The sequence below is a fragment of the Dermacentor albipictus genome, chromosome 1 (genome assembly GCF_038994185.2).
Source record: "Dermacentor albipictus isolate Rhodes 1998 colony chromosome 1, USDA_Dalb.pri_finalv2, whole genome shotgun sequence".
In the NCBI taxonomy this organism is placed as follows: Eukaryota; Metazoa; Arthropoda; class Arachnida; order Ixodida; family Ixodidae; genus Dermacentor; species Dermacentor albipictus.
Window position 1 is genome coordinate 109,721,527 of NC_091821.1, and position 16,668 is coordinate 109,738,194.

Genomic DNA, 16,668 nt, shown 5'->3' on the forward strand with positions numbered 1-16,668 from the left:
TGTAAATATGTGTAAACAAATCTTGTGGAACTTCCCACTCCTGTGTTAGCTCAGTGTACATGCGCCACTGCAGGCAAGTCCTCCACTGAATTAGCTTTCTTTAATTCTAACAAATTCTATGGCCCTTTCAAGTTCGAATTAGCGAGATTCGACTGTACATACTGTCAAGGAAGATAAAGAAAAACCAATGACTGGACAGACATGCTGATGCTGTGCTTCAGTGCTAAGCAGCACTGACCGATTGGTGGTACAGCAGTAAAACATAATTTACTTTGGCCAGACTTAATGCCAGGTGATTTATAAGCATCATTCCTTTACATTAAAGAAACAACTATGCACAAAGACAATATGAAAGTGCCATGGTCATGGCATTGGCACAAATAGGTAAGTATACATTTTGTGTGTTTAAGTTAGTCATACAAAACTGAAAAAATGCACTGCTTGTAAGAAGTGCTACTTGAATGAAAGAATGCAGGCCCCATAGAAGTCTTAGAATATTCACCAAATCAATAAATCTGAGAGCATTTTTTTCTACAAGGCGCAGTAACTTATCGTTCACACTTCAAAAAAAAAACAAGGAATATGTTACAGACAACAAAACTAACCTTACCTTTCATTATACACTAACTTAATCAACCAATTTTACATTATCTTTATACACATGACTTGTGCCAGCATTTTTAGCACACTGTCACTATTACACACATTTCTACTTTACAGTAATAAAGTGAAGAATGAACATTTTTAAGCAGGAAAGCTTCAGCTTAAGTTAGGAAAACGAAAAATAAACAAAAATAAACACAATGTGCAATATTATTCTTTTGACTATAAGTAAGAAAATGCAACAAATACAGTAGAACCTCATTCATACCTTTTGGAAAAAGAATGCGAGAAGAAACACACTAACCAGGAAAATGTACAATCTGAAGTAACTAAAAAAATTTGACTGAACTATTGTTCACATCTACATAATGGGAAGTGTCGTGCGGATCATTGCAGACAATATGCTGACACAAGTTGAGCTGGTGGTACTCCAGCTGCCCGAGATGCATTTCGTTGTTTTCCTATTGCGTGACGGGAAACCGATACGAAATGGATCTGGTGGGTGATGCCGGATCCCGCCAAAATGAAATAAATGGTAATATTGTGGCGCCTGCAGCAGGGAACTGCGGCGCATTTCAGGGATCGATGGAGCTTACTAAAACCATGCAGTACGCTACCAATGGCACCACGCACCACGTGCTGTAAAACAGATAGGTGAAGATGCTTATCGCAATAGGTTTGACAATGATAGCTGTGAATGCGGTATGCGATGACCCGGGCAGAGATTTGCTGGTACCGGAATAAGAAACTGTGCACGGCGTCGTTTTCACGTGAGACGGGCAGCTATATATTGTTCTTGATCACGCACAGCTCGTGCTTTTTCTTGTTCACATGGGATCTAATGGGCAGAAAATGTATACGATCGCAATGTGTAGCAGGGAACGGTGGCGTGTTTCTGTTATCGCCTATTAAAAGTGTACGCTATGCTTGCTTCCAACAGCACTACGCACTATGAAACCTATATGCAAAGGTGCTTATCGCAATAGGAGTGGCTGTGATAGCTGTGAATGCTGCGTGCGACGACCCCAGAGAAGATTTGCTAATATACAGAAATGAGAAACTGAGTGTGTGCCAGCGTTTTCACGTGAGACGGGCGGGTGAGTATTGCAGTGAAGCTGCCAGGCGGGCATCTACATACTGTTCTCGATCGAGCGTGCATCACGCATCTTCTAGTTTACATGGGCTCTAACAGCCAGAAAATGTATCATACGATCGCAGTTTGGTGACGTATTCAATGTTGGTGTCGAAAAATTTTGCTTTCCGGGAACTTATGAACCGGCAAGAAATAGGCATAACTATGTTGGGTCATTTTTTGTGTTCTTGATTGCGAACGCTGGCGCCGGGAAAACATGAAACGGGAGCATATTAACATAGTTCTACTGTATATGTATATATGTCAAGAAAAATGAAACAACCTGCTTAGAAATGTTTCACTATGAACAAAAACAGCAGCACTTTTGAACACGTTATGTTTTAATAGAATGTAATTTTTATGTTCACCACATACTCATACCTCAAAATTTTTATTTGGGTTATTGTTAGTAGCTTCAAACACTGTATATTGCTTTATTTTATTCAGTGCTGCTGACAATTTTTCTGTGGGCCCATTGTGAGCTGAAATACTCACCTGAGTTCCGAAAGCAGTTTATGGACCTTGCCATGTTAAGTAACTTGCAAATGCAGGTTGCTATAAAATGTTCTGAGGTCTGTACTTTCGTGAAGCACTGAGAATGTCATCTTATATGCAGTGCTATTGGCATATGTAACAGTGACAAGCACAAAACTAGCATTTAAAGAAGGAAAACAATGGCTGAGGAAGACAACTCACAGGATTTTTCCCTCTGCAGTTCCTCCTTTGAGAATGGAGCTGACATAGAAGTATGCAACAGAAGGCTCAGCCTGCATGTCTTCTTTGCCTCCACTGATGTCAAAGCCAAAGTCGCCTTCATACCTCTGAGAAAAAAAAGAAGAAAAAAAAGGAAAGGAAAAAAAGAAAAAGAAGGAAACAAGGAAGTCAGAATAATTGTCATCATTATCATCATCATCAGCCTGTTTTATGTTTCCTGCAGGAAGAAGGCCTCTCCCTGCGATCTCCAATTACCCCTGTCCTGCGCCAACCGATTCCAACTAGCACCCACGAATTTCATAATTTCATCGCTCCACCTAGTCTTCTGCCGTCCTCGACTGCATTTCCCTTCTCTTGGTACCCATTCTGTAACCCTAATGGTCCAACGGTTACCTAAGCGGTGCATTACATTACCTGCCCAGCTCCATTTTTTTCTCTTTATTTCAATTAGAATATCGTCCATACACATTTGCTCTGATCCAAACCACTCTCTTTCTGTCTCTTAAAGTTATGCCTAGCAATCTTCGTTCCATCGCTCTTTGCGCAGTCCTTAACTTTTTCTCAAGCTTCTTTGTCAGTCTCCAAGTCTCTGCCCCATAAGTCCACACCGGTAAAATGCCCTGATTGTACAGTTCCAGTATCAGCTTAGTAAGCCATGTCAAGACAATGCAGCGGCTGATTTGTTTCTCTCTTCGTGTACGATGCTGCGAGTAGGCCACCTTTTTCGCTTGTGCGACTGGTGTCGGCTTGACGCCGTGGTGATGTTTGCTTTGTGTGCTGTGTCGAGGTTGCGGTGATGTAACGCGGCATACGGAAACATCACGTCATTTGTATAATGGCACCGACAGTGCCCGCGCAGACTGCGCTGGGGAATGCTGGCAAGCGCGTGCCAGGAGGCCTAGGATTCGTCGCCTTCCTACGTGCTCCCTCGTGATGCCGAAAATGTTCTGCCGAGACCTGCGCAGTGGTTGCATTGCAATTCCGGACACGGTCTCATTTAACAGTTTCACAGGTGCCGATACTGCTGTACTGACATGCACAAAACTCGACAACGGCGAGATCATTCGTCAGGTTTCTGCTGTGCCGCCGGATGATGACTCCGAGCCAGAAGATGACGCACCATGTGCTACGCTGCCGTCGCATGCGGAGCGCAAACATGCAGTGACTGTGCTTTCAGCCACCTATAGTGATCGTACGACCCTCTCTGAGATTCAGGCTTATCTGATTGCGCCTAAAGGGAACAGCGTGCAACGGCACATTCACGATTTTTTCAAGCCTACTGCCGAGCCCAAATAAGTGCATGGAAATAAAGGATTTTTTTTTTATCTGCTTTTTCGGACACCTGTTTATTCGGACAATTCCGCAGTCCCCGTGAGGTCTGAATAAACGGTCGGCGACTGTAATATCATCGGCAAACCGAAGGTTGCTGAGATATCCGCCGTCAATCTTTACTCCTAAGCCTTCCCAGTTTAACAGCTTGAATACTTCTTCTAAGCACGCAGTGAATAGCATTGGAGAGATTATGTCTCCTTGTCTGACCACTTTATAGGTATCTTCCTGCTTTTCTTGTGTAGAATTAAGGTAGCTGTAAAACCTCTGTAGATATTTTCCAAGGTATTTACGTAAGCGCTCTGTACCCTTTGATTGTGTAATGCCTCTATGACTGCTGGTATCTCTACTGAATCAAATGCCTTTTCGTAATCTATGAAAGCCATATAGAGAGGCTTATTGTACTCTTGTGGATTTCTCGATAACATGATTAATGACATGGATGTGATCCATTGCAGAGCATCCCTTCCTGAAGCCAGCCTGTTCCCTTGGTTGACTAAAGTCCAGTGTTGCCCTTATTCTATTGGAGAGTACTTTGGTGAATACTTTATATAATACTGGGAGTAAGCTAATGGGCCTATAATTTTTCAATTCTTTAATGTCTCCCTTTTTGTGGACTAGTATAATGCTTGCATTCTTCCAGTTTTCTGGCACCCTTGCAGTCGATAGACCCTTCGTATAAAGAGCTGCCAGTTTTCCAAGCATTATGCATCCTCCATCTTTGATTAAATCGACTGTTATTCCATTTTCTCCTGCCGCTCTTCTTCGTTTCATGTTTTGCAAGGCCCTTCTGACCTCATCACTAGTTATAGGAGGAATTTCTGTATCCTCTTCATTACCGTTTCTAATGGAGGTATCCCGATTCCTCGGGGTATTGTACAGGTCAGTAAAGGATTCTTCCGCTTCTTTTACTATATCTTTGAGATTGCTAATGATATTATCCTGCTTATCTTTCAGTGCATACATCTTGGTTTGTCCTATGCCAAGTTTCTTTCTCACTGATTTCAGGCTGCGTTCATATTTTACGGCTTCTTCAGTCTTTCCTATGTTATAGTTTCAAACATCACTTATTTTCGCCTTGTTGATCAGTTTTGACAGTTCCGCGAATTCTATCTTATCTCTTGAGTTGGACACTTTCATTCTTTATCATTTCTTCATTAGGTCCTTGGTTACTTGGGAAAGCTAGTCTACTGGTTGCCTTGGTGCCTTGCCTCCCACTTCAATTGCTGCCTCTGAAGCAAGCCTAGTTACTGTTTTATTCATTATCTCTAAGTCATCTTCATCTCTCTGTTCTAAGGCTGCATATTTGTTTACAAGTACCAGCATGAATTTGTCTGCTTTTACCCTTACTGCCTCTACGTTGACCTGTTTCTTCTTGACCAATTTTACTCTCTCTCTTCAAATTGAGGTGAACACTAGTCCTCACTAACCTTTGATCACTGCACTTTACCCTACCTATCACTTCTACATCCTGCAATATGCTGGGAACAGCAGAAAGTATGAAGTCAATTTCATTTCTTGTTTCACCATTAGGGCTTTTCCAGGTCCACTTTCTGTTGCTATGCTTCCTGTAAAAGGTGTTCATTATTCGAAGCTTATTCCTTTCTGCGAATTCTACCAGCATCTCTCCTCTAGCGTTTCTAGAATTGATGCCGTAGTTGCCGACTGTTTGTTCACCAGCCTGGTTTTTCCCCACTATTCGCCCATTACTACAGTATACTGAGTTTGCACTTTTCTCATCGCTAATTCAACATCTTCATAAAACTGATCTACTTCCTCATCACACTGACTGGATGTTGGAGCGTAGGCTTTTACTAACTTTAATCTATACCTCTTATTAAGTTTGATTACGACTACAGCTACCCTCTCATTATTGCTGTAGAATTCGTGAATGTTGCCCGCTATATCGTTATGAATTAGGAATCCTACCCCGTATTGCTCCTTATCTGGCAGACCTCTATAGCAGAGGACATGGCCATTATTCAGCAATGTATAAGCCTCACCAGTTCTTCTAATCTCACTAAGGCCGATGATATCCCAAACAATGTCTGATAGTTCCTCAAAGAGTCCTGCTAAGCTAGCCTCACCTGAGAGGGTTTGGGTGTTAAACGTTGGACGGGTCGGTTTTCATTGGCGGCCTGTCCGGACCCACAGATTCTTAGCAACCTCTGCTGCGTTACAGGTCTGACCGCCATCTTAGTCAGGTGCTCCGCAGCTGCTGTGGACTGAGGGCCATGGGTTTTTTTAAGGAATCATTTGGGAGGTAGTGCCCGAATACTGCACCAGAAAGACAAATTCCTGTTCTGACGAGGGAGTGTCTTTGTTGAAACTTAGTGGGCCTTCCTAATTTGGCTGTACCTGGACTAGTATAGCCCTACTCGCTCTCGGAGTGTCAGGTGTCACTACAAGCCTGCAGATGTAGTGCTCTGGAGGAGGTGAATTTCAAGCTCACCATCATCAAATTAAAAGCAGAAAAAACTTACAGAAGGATTCGAACTGTTCTGGTTCAAATAAGAATGTGAAATACAGCAAGCCTATTACTGGTAATATCTGCAATAAGCACCATATGAATTACTTTTGAGAGACAAGCACTGACCCTGAACCTTATTGACTCTTTTAGTATGTAGTAGTTTTCAGGGCAATTTCTATGATAATGAACCCCTTCTATATTGAATGCTATCTGTATCATGAAAGCAGTCAGCTTACAGCAAAACAAGTTTGTTTTTAATGACAATGTCGAGCTTCCGGTTGCCTTCTATGGTACATGCTATACAATTCCACTCCTTCAACAGAAGAACTTAAAGAACCATACATTAATCATAAAACCTCCATTCTGTGGCTTAACATTAACTTAAAACATGCTACCTGCTTAGAACTTATGTCATCTGAAGCGAAGCATAACATTTTTTTACCATTAACATCTTTTGTTTGTGCTTACTATTCACATATGCTGCCTTATGAGATAACACCTCTTGCACAGACACTTACACTCATTCATTTGAGGTCAGCTTTGAATTTAAAAGTTACTGTTTCATTAATACAAAGTTCTTTATGTGTAAAATAAGCCTGGACTGACAGTATACAGCATGCGTCATGGTAAGTTTCCCACCTGTTGTTAGCCTAACGTTACAGTCGAGCCTCATTATAATGAAACAGTATATAATGGTAATGGATGTAACAAAGTGAAATTCTCCTTGAAATACCCATAGAGAGTCATAGTGCAGTACACGCAATAATGAATGTAACAAGTAATGGATATAGCAAACTAATTCTGGTACCCCCTTCAAATTTGTTACAACGAGGTTTTACTGTACTCATAGCACTTATAAACTGTCCGCTAACGGAAGGCATGACTGATAGCACTTTTGAATTAGGTGAAAGAGCAACTCACAAGGTGGACTTCCTTGATTTCAGTCTCCCATTCTTGAAGATCTGTGTCGATGGCAGAGTCTCTGCTATGATTATTGCCTACTGAATTGAGCTGCTTCATTCTTGATTCCTTCTCCAGCTGTGCTTCGATTTTTTCCCTGATAAGCAGGAAAAGACACACATGAAAAGAAATAACAAGAAATGAGGCACACTACAATGAATAATATTCAGTCACTTTACCAACTAACAAAGAAGTGCCCAATATTCTTGCACAAAGGAACAGGTATCCTCTGGTTCTCTACAGCAAAATCTATACATTTGTTTTTAAAATTTCATCTGAGGCATCACCGAAAATTTTTACAACATACTAAAGAAGCAGAGACAAATTGCTAACTTAATTCACATTTCCTTCTGGTGCAATTAATTTTTGAAAAATGATTAAAAAATTACACAAATGTATGCATCAACTCATGTTCATCATGCAAAGTCATCTACGGTACTGTCAATGCTGGCAATAAACTACCAGAGTCAATGCAAACCAAATATGCCCGTATCAATGTGACAAGGGTGGCAACATGCTAATGCTTGTATACGCAATACTGCATTACAACAGAACGTGACAGAAGCTTGTTTGCTGGTAAGGTAAAAAAAAGAAAGCAAGAAAGAAAGAAAAAATGTTGCACTTGAGCTGTGTGCATATAAAATCAAGAACCAAGCCTAACAAGGCTAAACACTTTTGGCCACTCAGGGATGTAGATTAAGAAACTAATGTTATGACAGCTATTACAACTTGGATAATGGCTAGGGAAATATTTGTACAAATGGATTACTCTGATAAATTTCACTCCTGCTCTGCAACATAGACACAATTCAAATGTAAGAAATCCATTAGTCATACCTGTGAAAGCTAGATGTACAATTGAACCTACTTACAACAATATTCAAGTGACACAAAAATTTCACTGTTATAACCAATAATTGTTATAACCGGGTCGCATGAAAAAAATAATCAAAATGGGGGATGGCACAGCAGTTCTGAGAAAACTATAATGGCGTGAGGCCAGTTCGCCGCACCACCTTCCTCTATCCGACTTCTGATTGTGTTGACTCGTATAACTGTTTGACTCTGCTTCCTGCATGCTCCAATCACGTGTTGTTAACAAGCCAAAGCTGTCGGCGTTCAAGAATGGCACTGCTATAACAACTGAAAAGAAAGGTCACGGGAGGCAAGTAATATATGAGCTACGCCGAGGCATCGCTTTGGTCACCCCAAAAGGTGCCTTTTAAAAAATGCACGAAGGTTGCCGCGGCCGCACCTCAGCTTGATAAATCTAGAAGAAACGCTGGAGCGAGATCGCTACAAGCATCTTGCTACGTACTTCCCACTGGCTTGCACGAGAAAACCGCATGTCCGTCAGCCTTGCTTGCTTTACGCGAAGATTGCCGACATCCTTATCCAAGGCATCCAGATGCTCCACATAGTGAAGCAGAAGGTCCCTCGCGAGAACGAGCCCATGAGGGACTGAATTGTCTACAGGAGCTCCCGCGGGGACAATGTTTAGGAAATCTGCCCTACCGCATCAGCGCTGCCATCGTGGCCGTCACTGTCGCTATCCAAAGCAAGCTTGTTTGTGACGATCGTCTCATCAGTTAGAAGCACTTTGTTTCAAAATCTACAGCAGTGCGCTTTCTTTTCACTGGCAACGTCGTGCATTGCCAATGATCAGCAGGCGGATCAGCCATTCTCAGTTTCGGCGGCAAGTCAAGCAAGGCTGAGAAACAATGTGGCCAGGAACAACTTCGACGCAATGAACAAAGAAAAGCACAAGCGACTTAATCCGTTAGCAGAATTGCACAGAATGAGGGCCATAGAATAAAGAACCAACTGTGAGAGCTGTGTGCGCAATTTGGAAGCAGCCCCGCAATGCTGGCAGCATTGTTAGCACAGTTGGCGCGGTCCATTTGTGTTTTAGAGGGTGGCACGGCGCAGAGCTATGGGCACAGCCCATTCGTGTTTGGAGGGGTGGAAGGGCGACGGGAGAGATGCGCACAAGGCTTGTGTGCATCTCTCATGGAGAGAAGCGCTGCGGCAGTTAGGGTGGCAGGCAATCGTGCAGCAACTCGCATTTCACTTTTTCTTTTTTCTTTTCAAGGATTTCGCATTCCATTACCTTTCGGCATGGACACCCAGCAACAGGACTTCATCGTTATAACCGATAATGCGACATGGAGACGTTGTAGTAAGTGGGTTATTTCCCCATAAAAAGCATACAAAAGTTAACGGTGCAGCAGCTTTTCATCATTATAACCAATATATTGCTAAAACCGGTATCGTTATAAGTGGTTTCGGCTGTACTATGCGTCTTTACTAGCCCTGGCTGCCCTGACTGCCCTGGCAAGTTGGTTTGAGCACTAAACATGGCCTGCACCGAAGCCTTGCTTCGGTGCAGGCCATACAAAATAAAGGATACAAAATAAAAGCTGGTGCGTTTCATTGTGAAATTATTGCAAAGTTTCAGACTGGTTTGAATTCATAACACAAGGTTTCAGCTGCTGGATGTATATTTTAGAAGCCTGCAAGTTTTTTAAACTCTTTTTGTGACTCCTGAAATGGAAGGAAGGCCCTAAGAAAATGACCAATTTGGAAAAGCTGACTGGAAGTATGACTTTAATACCCTAACATTCAACTCTCTTCAGTGTTTTGAAGGAAAATGTATCAATAATACTTAACAAATTTAATGAAAGCAAATACGCCAAAATCCCAAGCAGGTGCCCCTACCTGTACGAGTGCCCCCCATCTGTGCAAGTGCGCCCCTCCACTTTTCAAGAGATTTGAAATGAGCATAGAGCAAGCACACCCTCCCTTTCGCCACCCAGTTCACAGCTTTATGCATCTTCACCAACAGAATGGCTTGCAGCTCTTTCTTTAAATGTCATCTTTTTATAAACTTCTGAAAAAATAGTCATTTCATAGTGAAACAGTCAGAGTATGTCATTCGATGGGTCTGACAGCACTTACAGTGACACACAGTAACGAAAAAAAAATGCAAGTGAAATAATGCTTTTGAGTGAGAAGAATGCACTGTCCTTCTTGGTCACAACTTGTCTGCTGCCATTTTGAACATAGGGCCGCAACCGAGCAAGGGTCCCCTTTCAAGGTTTCTTCTATTATCTTTCACACTAGAGGGAGTACTTGCTAAGAATTTTGGGCTATATGTACCATACAACAGCCTTTTAAAAACCAGAGTAGGGGAAATTGAATTTGGCAGTTGATATTCAAGAGTATCAGAATGAAGCTATAAAGAGCACATAGAGGTTTCATCTAAAGTCCCTTTAGGGTCACAATTAAGGTTTTCTTGAAGTACCACACACATGTAATTGGGTACAATATGCTGGAATAATTAATTTCTTATAAAATCCTCTCATTTATCATGTTTTTTCCCGTTAGTATGTATTCATCGACTTTCAAGTCAACCATTTCATATCGGCTGCTTCAGGTGGTGTACCAGCCCCCAGGTTTTCTCATCATCATCATCATGTTCATCAGCCGCAGCAGCAGCCTATTTTATGTCCACTGCAAGACGAAGGCCTCTCCCTGCGATCTCTAATTACCCCTGTCCTACGCCAACCAATTCCAATTAGCACAGGCACAGTTCCTAATTTAAGCGCACCACCTAGTCTTCTGCCTTCCTCTTGCTGCACTTCCCTTCTCTTGGTGCCCATTCTGTAGCCCTGGGTACTGTTATCTAATATCTAACTGTTATCTGGGTTACCTAACCTGCAAATTACATGACCTGCCCAGCGCCATTTTTTTCTTTTAATGTCAATTAGAATATCGGCTATACCCGTTTGTTCTCTGATCCAAACCGCTCTCCTTCTGCCTTTCAAGGTTATGAATAGCACTCTTCGTTTCATCGCTCTTTGTGCGGTCCTTAACTTGTTTTCAAGCTTATTTGTCAATCTCCAAGTCTCTGCCCCAGGTTTTCTAAACAGGCCTATCACACTGCATCAGGCCGACTCGGCCATTATTTAGGATGACAGAATAAGATTTCGAAAGCTTTACAATGTAGGCCCATCAGAAAATAAATACTAGTACAGTTAAACCTAGATATAACAGTCTGTAAAATCAGCAGCTTGCTTCATTATACTGAAATTTTGTTATGTTGAAATTTGAACTTTTTTGCAAATACGTACAGTTGCCGATGGATTTTTCTTACATGGAAGGAGCCAGCAAAATTTTCCTAATTATCAAGCAAGCGAAAAAAAGCAAATGTGAATGTGAAAAAAAAATTAATTTGTTGAATTTGAGTTGGTGACTAACGACACGGTTTTATATCTTCCCGTCGGCGGTACAAAGTGAAGCCAGCCATGCTTTCGCATCCACTCCGCCCCCGTGGAGTGGACATAAAATCATCTAGTCATAAAACTTCCCCGAAAGTTTCATATAGGGACAGAAGGTGGCACCAGAGGTGCTGGTATAAGTAGAAGGCGAACAATCTGCCACGCAAGATGACCAGGCTGCGCAATTATACAAATCTTTCACAAGGGAAAGCACCTCTCCCACATTTATTTCAGCATGTTTGTAGAGTGAACATGCAATGGGAACTTTTGGCAAATTAATTTTATGTGTGATGTGTTTGTGTTTATATAAACAGCAACATTCTACGATTGATGTGCCCCCTGCCCCCAGTAGCCTTCTACAAACAGTTTCGTTTGGCTGTCTCTATTTTCGCTTTGTCTAATGAATTGGTTATGTCCATTATAGTATTTGGCTAGCTAGTTCACCACTGTAGTAGTTAATAGTTGATTGGTGGGTAAGTTAATATTTGATTAAATATTATAGTTAGGTTATTAGTGCATAATTTTGCTATTTCGGTTAGGTAACTTAATCAGTTGGTTAGCTGTGTTAGTTCAACTAATTAAATATGTTAGTTGCCTTATTTATTTAGTTAGCTTAGTTGGTGTACTAGTCATTATTATGTCATTAGTTTGTTGGTTGAGTTGGCTTTGTTACTGTAGTTTGTTACATTATTATTCTTGAGTATACTTAATGCAATTGTTAGATAATTAAAATAGGTCGCTTAGTTATTAGTTTGATAATTAGTTCAGTAATTACCTATATGGTTGGTTAGTTCATGAGCTGGTTAGTTTTGTTAATTTAGTAAATAGTTTAGTAATAAGCAGTGACAGTTTAGTAATTTGGTAATTGTTCAGTAATTAGTAATTAATTTAGTATTCAGCTGGTTAGCATTGTTAGTTTCAACACAGGTTATTTTTCGCGCAATTACATAAAAGTGCGATGTGAACTTGCTCTGTAGTCAGTTTCTAATGGTGGAGTAGTCCATGTGTACAATTTGAATTGTGATTAAGCGGCTGTTGCAAACGCAGTTGAACCTGGAAATGAAACAAAGCATTGCGGTTGTTTCGAAATTGTTCACGTTTTTAAAGACTTTAAAGGTTTGCCTTTAACAGAAATTTTTTACTGCCTCGTGTCCATACCAACTATGGTAAACTAACATCATCTTTCGCTGGCATATCTTTATGGAATCACTTACCATCAAACATAAAATCACTCACATCATTCTATGCCTTCAAAAAATCCCTTAAAGAGTTCCTTTTGGCGCAGTGACGCAATTAAGGTTCCAAATGTATTATTTATTACCCTATTTCTCTTATGTTTTGCTGTTCACATGCTTGCTGTTGCCTTTAGTCGTTTTGTTCATAATGCTTCTTTTTATGTATTCTCATGTTTTTTGTGTCTGTTAAAATTTTGTATATGTATATTTCTAGCACAACTTATATTTTTACTTCATGTTCATCTCGGCCTGCCGATCATATTTTTCTCTATTTCGTTCTGTTTACATAATTTAAAGGTTCTGTTGTACGCCAATATTATTTTTATTTTTTGTTAGTATTACTGTACATTGTAATCACTTTTCTGTTGTTGCACTACAGTTCTTCGTTTCTGTTAGTGTACATTGTATAAGTTTTATTTCTGTCCTGCCACCTATGTAATTTTTTTTTTCTTATAATTACCCACCGAGGGTCCCGGTTACAGTCTTCGACTTTGGGACCCTCGTCTGTAAAACAAAAATGTAACCGTTTCTTTGTTTGTAATGAATAAACTTTGATTTGATTTGATTTGATTTGATTTGAACACGGTACAGAAACAGGGCGCCAATTTCTACGTTGTGTCGATAATATTCACACGCCAATACCAGCAGTCAACTCTTGCGCATTAGCAAGTGTACGCAAAGAATGCCTTTGCCGTACGTTCAGCGTCTGTTCCAAGCCACCTTCTACTTGCGTCAGCACCATGGTCCGTCCACTGCGGCCACTATATGAACCTTTCCCATAGCATTACGCGGAAGTTTCATGACCAGATGAAAAGTATTGAAGGACCCTGATGATAACTGTCACCCACAGTGGGACAACACCATCATGAAAGCGCCGGTAGCGGAGATCAAATGCTTTGTCTGTTTCTCGTTTGCTTTAATGCGTCTCCAAAACTTGAGATTACGCATCCTCCAGTACTAAATGCACAGGCAGACAGTGCGCATGATGCCACCCCATCTTGACACATCCGTTCTTTCAAGAAGTGGCAGTCTACCTCTACAGTAGGGCGCGCAGGCTTGGTATGCGCTCAGCTGCGTTGACAGCCATGCAAAGCCACAGCTGCGCTAGAAAAGTACACACATGGCAAAGCACAAGAAGGGGCTGTGTTCAACAAAATAAAAAAAGACCCAGCTCACTTGAGCTCCTTGAGTTCCTTGGATGCTTCATTGCGCTGTCGCTTGATGTCATCCGAGTCCCTGAGAGCTTCGGCTAAGTCGCTAACAGCCCTGTCCCGCTCGCGCCGCAGCTTGTCACACAGGCTGCGGATACTCTCGCGCTCTAGGACTATTTTGTCTCGCTCACTGAAAGCCCAATCTCGACGTCGTTTGCACACTTCTGCCTCCTGCTGTGCCTCTGCACAAGAAACACATTTTCGAAATTAGGCAATATCTGTATGAATTCTATACACTATAAACAAGGGGGAACAATAAGGCAATGATTTGAATTGATTGACAGTGGGTGAACAAGAAAGCACCTCAGTCTATAGCTAATGTTCGGACAAGTCTCCTTGTAGAAATTTTAGAAGAACCTGTTTTCGCCTACTGTTAATCAATTTTACACATTACAAGCACTTGATGCGTGCCAAAGCTTATGCCGCTGCCATCTTAACATTCAAAAACAATTATGTCACTGTCACAAGCCTAAAAATGTTTCAAACTTGATGCAAACTCAGTAAAAGAAAGAAAAAGGTTAAGCAGCTTCCATGAGACAAAAAAAATGCCATTCAATACTGTAGAAACACATGCAAGAGTTGTAGTCTTGCAATAGCTGCGCATCTAACCAGACAAGCTCTCAAGGAGGCCTTTTTAGATGTTACCCATCTAAAATACCCACTCCTAGCTCAGGGAGCTAAGAATCACTACTTTCTTTAAAGGAAGAAAGGAATCTGCCATGTGACTGAGTCAGAGGCATAATACATTGGTGTGCTGTGCATTTGCATCAGTGCGCCTTTGCTTGTGCAGTTAACATCAGCCAATAAAAGTTTACAATAAATACATTCACTTTTGTGCAGAAACATTGAGTTCTAAAAAAATAGAAAAAAGAAATTAAGTCTCTTATTATGTAATAGCTGCACATTTTTTAAAACATTTTTTTAAAAGATGAAGCAAATCAATGGGTAGCATTAGTTCTATAAATGCTCACCAGCCAGCTCTACTTGCAGACGTTCCATGTTCCGGCGAAGATTTTCCATTTCTTGATTGGTTTGCTCAGCATCTGCTAAGGAGGATGGCAATGAGTCCTTGCGTACTACCTCTGCCCGGCTGGCATCTTCTGGACCTGACTGTTGGTTGCACTCTGCTTGCTTCTCCCGTAGATCGCTCAGCTCTTTGAGTGCACGATCCCTATCTTGAAGGGCAGAAGCTATCTCTCGCTTTAGGCCTTCCATCTGGCATAAAAAAGTTAAGCACAACTGAGTAACAGGAACTTTGCAATCAGCACACTGAAATCACATAAAGAATGCCACATTCACTAAAGTTGTAATATGAAGCCCTTAAAGGTGGTGCATGCACAATTGCATGGGCCATGATAACACCTCAACACTTAAATTATTTTTTTTTAATATTTTATAGTGGTCAAACAAGGGTTGTCTCTGAAGCCAACGTTTCAACAAGGGGACAACTTTCTTCGTCCCTGAAAAAGATAAGTCCCCTAGTCGAAATGTTGGCACAACTGTTGATAACTTCCAATTTTCCATCTTCCTGTGAACCTCTGTTACGTTTGAATCAATGAAAATAATGGCCTTTAAAATATGTTGCATACATTTAATACATTTCTGATTGGACCTAATATGCAAAGTTGATTAATATGTAAAAGGTGTGCAAAAAGAAAAAGTTATCTGGGCATTTATGTGAGCACCAGTATATGGTAATGTACTGGCTTCTTTCTGTATATGTATATACGTAATTATGTATATCAGGCAAATTTTCCAAGTGACTAACCCCCATATTCAGAAATGCATCTTAACTTGAAGCCCATGCTTGACTTGATTGAAATGACGCCTGTCATGAACGCATCAAAAGAAACGCAATGAGCGTCTTGGGCACATTTGCACCAGGTGTAATCTATATCAAGTCAAGCATGAGCTTCAAGTTAAGATGCATTTCTGAATACGGGGGTAAGTGTTTTTCAAGTATACATCACATGAAATAGCTTACTATGTTTCTGTACATGGATTATTTTTGAGAGTTGAGGTGTGGAACCCACATCTGTGGATGCAATAAAACTGCCTGAAAAATTAAAATCTGTTCTACTGCTTTATGTTTTCACTACTGCCAAACATACAAGAAATGTGCTAAAACCAAATATTCAACAGAGAGAAATAACTGGCATCAGAAAAGGTTCACCATCTCCTTATAGCAGACAAGCCCTACACTCTCTCCTCCCCCAACACGGAAATAGAGCAGCACCACACATTGCAATCACAACAATGATTGCGCACAGATTTCAGGAAGTCATTCTCTGTATGCGGCTTCAGGGTCCGGATGTAGTGCAGTGAGATATGCTTGGAAGAGGCGTGTGTCCTCCAGAAAGACAAAATATGGAGCACTAGAGTAGTTTTTCTACATAGCTTGCATGAAATGCATGTAAAGGACAGGAACATGCCTGAAGCACTGTAATACCTCTGCCAGAAGCCATACACTCCTTCTTTGCTCAGTGATGACACTATTTAGCCCTCCGAGTGCACTGGCTTCACCACACTACTTCTTGCTTTATAGAATAGTGTCTGTTATCATAGCACAATAACCACTCCTCTACACACCACATTGTGGTAGCCAATCACCAACAGCATGTGTTGAAACAGCTCTACTTGCACAGTGAAACTGCAAAATGCATGTATTGCTGTAGTGGACCAGGATGTCGGACTAACAAGCTATAGATTTGCCATCTTTGCGTAGTAGGGACTC

The 16,668-nt window shown here is 41.1% G+C and overlaps 1 protein-coding gene across 3 annotated transcripts in view; it reads right to left on the reverse strand.

The window, feature by feature from the left end:
- Positions 1 to 16,668, reverse strand: part of Dlg5 (Discs large 5) — a 172,575-nt gene that overhangs the window by 125,684 nt on the left and 30,223 nt on the right. For all 3 annotated transcript variants that reach the window (XM_065439425.1, XM_065439424.1, XM_065439426.1), the window contains 4 exons: positions 14,906 to 15,149; positions 13,900 to 14,116; positions 7,170 to 7,305; positions 2,432 to 2,556 (listed from right to left, as the gene is read on the reverse strand). In XM_065439425.1, the coding sequence (XP_065295497.1) occupies positions 2,432 to 2,556; positions 7,170 to 7,305; positions 13,900 to 14,116; positions 14,906 to 15,149 (722 nt within the window). The remainder of the gene's footprint in view (positions 1 to 2,431; positions 2,557 to 7,169; positions 7,306 to 13,899; positions 14,117 to 14,905; positions 15,150 to 16,668) is intronic.